General features: G+C 36.8%; 1 protein-coding gene across 2 annotated transcripts in view; it reads left to right on the forward strand.

The window, feature by feature from the left end:
* The window catches only part of LHCGR (luteinizing hormone/choriogonadotropin receptor), a 63,461-nt gene extending 60,130 nt beyond the window's left edge, over positions 1 to 3,331 (forward strand). Inside the window, exon 11 of one of the 2 annotated variants that reach the window (XM_029232550.1) lies at positions 2,004 to 3,331. In XM_029232550.1, coding sequence (XP_029088383.1) covers positions 2,004 to 3,156 — 1,153 coding nt within the window. In that variant the 3' untranslated portion in view covers positions 3,157 to 3,331. The remainder of the gene's footprint in view (positions 1 to 2,003) is intronic. The other variant, XM_029232551.1, reaches the window with a different exon arrangement.
* Positions 3,332 to 6,000: the final 2,669 nt, after the last annotated feature.

A 6,000-nucleotide genomic window follows, 5' to 3' on the forward strand; every position in this document is an offset into this window, starting at 1 on the left:
AGATTTCTTTTCCATTTTTTTTTTTTAAATGTGTTTCTTCCCTTAGGTAATTGTATTGCTCAAATATATCATTTTATCCACTCACTGTATTAGGTACACACTTCCTTCTACAGAAAATGAGAAGCTAAGTTTTAAGACTAGAGAAAAATGCTCTTTTAATGTGTGAGGAACTCTAAGGTGAAATATATATTTGTAATGGCCCTGACAGAAAAATCATGCCCCTTTCTCCACCTCCCAAGATTGTATTAGCCGACTGTGGGCAAAGAGAAAATTTGTTAAGCCTACATGCATCATACTGTATCATTCATTGTCTCTGTATCCTCTCAATTCCTTTCCAAGCCAGCATCACCCTGGTTTATTCATTCCACAGACATTTATTGAATGGATAGTCTGAGCTAAAACTATGTGAGGCACTGAGATTTTAGACATAAATAAGACCTAATCCCCTGACTTCAAGGCTATTAAAGAATAGCCTCACAGACTATGAAAGAAGACATGCATCATCACATAATGGCAATCTAGTTTAAGAATTACAATAGTACTTAAGTGCAGTCATGGCTGAGAGAAGGGGTGATAAACTCCTTAGAGGTGTAGAGGAAAGGCTTCATAGAGATGCTTATCTTTAAAGATCAGGAGGAATTCTCCAGAGAAATGAGGAAAGAAAGGGAAGAAGAAACAGCACATTCAAATACAAAGGGATGAAACAGCAGAACTTATTCTGAGAGCCACATGTCATTTCATGTGACCAAAGGGTTGGTTGCACAGGGGATTTGCAAGAGATAATTATGAGAATCTCTAACAGTCACTGAGCACTTAATAGGTGTCAGGCATTATCCTGAACAATCTACAATCTACATTTAATCCTTAGCACAACCCTAATGAGGGAGGTATGATTATTATCCCTACTTGGCAAATGAAGAATCTGAGGTACAGAGATGTTAAAATAACTCTCCCAGGTTTACACAGTCAGTAAAAGCTGGAACCCAGGCAGTCTTGCTTTAGAGCCCATGTCCTGCACTGTGCAGCACGACTGCTTCTTAGAGATGAGACTGGAGAAGGAGACAGGACGAAGATCAAGGAGAGACTTAGAGGTTATCACAAGGAGTCTGGAGTTTATCCCCTAGCCAATGAGAATCTAGGAAATGTTTGAATTAATATATTTGTGCGTAAGAAAGGCCATACAGAAGGAATATACAGATGCACTAGAAGAGGGCTAAAACTAGAGGAAGGATGCCAGGAAGAAAACTAATGTAATTGTCCCTTAAGAGAAAATGAAAATCTGAACTCAAGCAGTAGCCAGTGTGGTTGGGAGTAAGGGAGTGGCGGAGGTGGGACTATTCCTTCTCTAGGGACAGAGCCCCTCTTGAATCCACTCTCTGAATTTGACTCATACTGTAACAAATATCTATTTAAAACTATTTCTTCCTATTGTTCATGACTCTATTCTTCCTCTGCTCCTAAATTTCTATCGAGCAACCTACCCTTGGTTTCTATTTCTCAACTGGCCTATCTGACTAGCCAGGGACTTAAGTGCAAGCATGTCCTTCAGTAGCTGGTGATCTTTAACGATGTGAGCCTTCCAATCCCATTTGTGTTCTACTACAGACAGACAGCTTGGTAACAGTTTGGTTGACAACTAATGGAGATAAATAGTTAAGAAAATGTCAAGAAAGGGTTTTTTTACATTGAGCAAGCAAGATTATGTCTCTAAATTTGTTTTCCCAAGAAAATCATCCTCTGTAAACAGCTTCATTAAGTCTTTGCATCATTGTGTAAAATCTACATATTAAAAAAAAAGTCTAAATGGCTTTTCATTCCCTTCTTAAGGAAATCCTACATCAATTCCGAGTTCTCAGATAAATAAATGTAAGACTAAGGCTGTTGTGACTTTGTTTGCTTTTTATTTCCCTTAAAAAAACACTACGGATGATTGCTGAATATTTTCAATACCCAGAATCATAAAAATTCTAAGTTTACATTGAGCCAAACTATTCTTCTTACAGTTATTCTGCCATCTTTGCTGAGAGCGAACTGAGTGGCTGGGATTATGACTATGGTTTCTGCTTACCCAAGACACTCCAATGTGCTCCTGAACCAGATGCTTTTAATCCCTGTGAAGATATTATGGGCTATGACTTCCTTAGAGTACTGATTTGGCTGATTAATATTTTAGCCATCACGGGAAATGTGACTGTCCTCTTTGTTCTCCTGACCAGTCGTTATAAACTGACAGTGCCCCGCTTTCTCATGTGCAACCTCTCCTTTGCAGACTTCTGCATGGGGCTCTACCTGCTACTCATTGCCTCAGTTGATGCCCAAACCAAAGGCCAGTATTATAACCATGCCATAGATTGGCAGACAGGGAGTGGATGTAGCGCTGCTGGCTTCTTCACTGTATTTGCGAGTGAACTTTCTGTCTACACCCTCACAGTCATCACACTAGAAAGATGGCACACCATCACCTATGCTATTCAGCTGGACCAAAAGCTGCGATTAAAACATGCCATTCCGATTATGCTTGGAGGATGGCTCTTTTCTACTCTAATCGCCATGTTGCCTCTTGTGGGTGTCAGCAATTACATGAAGGTCAGCATTTGCCTCCCCATGGATGTGGAAAACACTCTCTCACAGGTCTACATATTAACCATCCTGATGTTCAATGTGGTGGCCTTCATCGTCATCTGTGCTTGCTACATTAAAATTTATTTTGCAGTTCAAAATCCGGAGCTGATGGCTACTAACAAAGATACAAAGATTGCTAAGAAAATGGCAGTCCTCATCTTCACTGATTTCACCTGCATGGCACCAATCTCTTTCTTTGCCATCTCAGCTGCCTTCAAAGTGCCCCTTATTACAGTAACCAACTCTAAGGTTTTACTGGTTCTTTTTTATCCTGTCAATTCGTGCGCCAATCCGTTTCTGTACGCAATTTTCACAAAGGCATTCCGAAGGGACTTCTTTCTGTTGCTGAGCAAATTTGGCTGCTGTAAATATCGAGCTGAACTTTATAGGAGGAAGGATTTTTCAGCTTATACCTCCAACTGCAAAAATGGCTTCACTGGATCAAATAAGCCTTCCCAGTCTACCCTGAAAGTGACCACATTACAATGTCAATATTCAGCAGTCCTGGACAAGACTTGCTGTAAGGAGTGTTAACTGTTATATCAGTAACCACATTACTGAATTATACTTAAATATGTAAAAAAATTATCTGTACCAGTAATTTTAACAAAGAGCTGATTTCAGGAAATTATGTTAGGCACATTAGGCAAAAAAAGACCTCTTCCTAGCTCAAAGTGTGGTCTATGACCATTGCCAGTCTAAAAACTATGCGTCACTGGCACGTAACCATACAGAAGTTGAGAGTGTTTAGAAACTTTTACAGCAATTTTGGCAGAGTAATTTTATGTCGGTTGAATCTAATATTTTAAAAATGAGGTGATATTTTGCATGTCTTTAATTTTTCTCATTTTGTCATTGCAATAATTTTTATTGCATTTTATAAAAATGTTAGTCCATAACATTTGAAGTTTAAAATAACTTGTTCTTTTCATCAGATAGCTTGAGAAATACACTGTAGAGATGCACTGTTCAATCTGGTACCCACCAGACACATGTAGTTAAATTAAAATGAAATTAAAAATGTAGTTTCTCAGTTGCACTAGCCCCATTTCAAATGCTCAATAGCCACACATGATCAGTGGTTACCCTATTAGACAGCACATACACAGAACAGTTTCATCATCACAGAAAGTTCTATTGGATAGTGCTGTCCTAAAGACGTTTATCTATCCCATCTAGGTTCCACTATTTAAAGTAAAGTAAGCATCTGAAGGCACATTTCAGCCTGTTGGTTTGGTGTTTAGTCTCTAAAGAGCAATGAAGCATTAAACAGTATACTGTAAACTCCTTGTGGGTAGGAATCCTGTCTCAATTTTGTTTCCGTCTCCTAGCTCAGGATCTCGGCAATAGTATCCAACAAATGTGCTGAATTACACTGAAGTTATGAAATCAATAAGGGAAAAAAAATTTTTTTTTTCTTTCTAGGGCCCTATCTTTTATGGAAGTAAAAGAAAATATTTAAATATTTTTAAATGCTTAACTTTCATCATTTCTATCTTTGAGGGTATAGAAAAATACATCCAATATTTGCTAGAGGTATTTTTATTTATCAGAATTGACTCTTATAGTACAATGAAATTATGGTTTTAATTGCAGTGTTTTTTGTAAGTTCTTCTGACACTTTAAAGTAACTTACTGAAAGTTTATTATATGCCAAACATGTTGATAAATATTTTATATAATTTAACCCATTTAATCTTCATAAAACTCTATGATGAAGATATTATTCACATTTTATAATAGAGGAAAACCTATTACAATTTTCCCAAGTTCTCAAAACTAATAAAAGATTCAACTAATGGGATTCAAACTCAAAGTTCTGATTCAGGACCCCAGCCTCTTAACCACTGTGTTCTACTGCCTCCCATACTGGTAAATCATAGTCATCCAAAGGTTTAATATGTGTTCAAAGTTCTTTCAATTTCCCCCAACATTTTCCAACATAAGAAAAGTTGAAAAACTTGTGTGTGCACACCCGTACACTTAGATTCAACATTTTACTATATTGGTTTCATAACATACCTATATAACTATCTACCAGTATTTATCCATCCATTTCGGATGCATTTTAAGTTGCAGACCTCAGTAACTGTCAGCCCTTAAACGCTTCAGCATGCTTATCATTAACCAAAGTTTAGTATGTGTCTACATTTTTAAGGTAAAATTTACATATGGTGAAAGGGACAAATCCTAAGCATACCATTTAATGCATTTTGAGAAATGTAGACACCCCAAACCTCCATGAAGATATAGAACACTCACCCCAGAAAGTTTCCTCATGCCCCTTCTTAATTAACCCCTCACCCCTACCCTACAGGGGTAATAATGGTTATGAATTTTTCCCCCATAGATTAATTCTTGTCTGCTCTAGAACTTCATATAAATAGAATCATACAGTTTATACTCTTCTGTGTAAGGCTCTTTGACTCAATACAACGTTTTTCCTCTTCATCACTGCTGCTGCTTGAATTAGTAGTTCATTCCTTTTTCATTGATGAATAGTATCCCACTGTATGAATATAACACTGTTTTCCATTTTCTTATCAATGGGTATCTGGCCTATTTCCAGTTTTTAGCTCTGCTTTGGCATTTATTAAATAAATGTGTAGGCATAACTAGACTCTCCAAACATTTAGTCTGCTTTCAATCATAATGCCATTTTGTAAAATAATTCAAAATAGATAAAAAAGTATAAACTTTATAAAACATCTCTTCTCTGTAATGTGTTTTTTATATTTCTGACTTTTCTACTCCACAACTAGTTACTTGTCTTTACTCAAATGCAGTCCTCTCTCTTGTAAGCCAGCGTTCTAGAATTTGTCTCAATGATATGAGAGAACGCTAATTAGTCATGTTGCTGTATACACACACAATAAACTTTTTGATTCACAATCACAGAACCAAAACAACTAAGCAAGGAAAACAGAACGTAAAACAAAAGAAAAAATAAAATATAACCTTGTGGAGAAACTTTAAATTATGAACTCTTAATTATTGTTTGAGCCTAAGGTACTTGTACCCATACTCTGAAAACAACTTTTACAGCCTTTTCCACAAATACTGATCTTTATTTTCTACATTATAATTTGTTTTAACATATAGAGTCATAGTGTACTGTCTTCCTCATTCTCACATCCTTTCATTCACTAATTATTCCTTTCAATTGTCTTCCACATCAGTTCTTTATTTTGCTTCCCTACCACCATGCCCACATCTCAGGCCATTTCCCCTTACCTCTGGAGTATTACTATACCTCCCTCATTTTTATTCATATCCAACCTTTCCCATGTCCATGCTCTCATCCCCACCACCACTGATTAATCATCCTAAAGTGCTATCTCATCTTATTACACACCTGCCAAAAATTCTGAGCAGCTC

This window comes from Monodon monoceros, unplaced genomic scaffold (assembly GCF_005190385.1).
Source record: "Monodon monoceros isolate NGI ecotype Baffin Bay Population unplaced genomic scaffold, NGI_Narwhal_1 Super_Scaffold_19, whole genome shotgun sequence".
NCBI classification, from domain to species: domain Eukaryota; kingdom Metazoa; phylum Chordata; class Mammalia; order Artiodactyla; family Monodontidae; genus Monodon; species Monodon monoceros.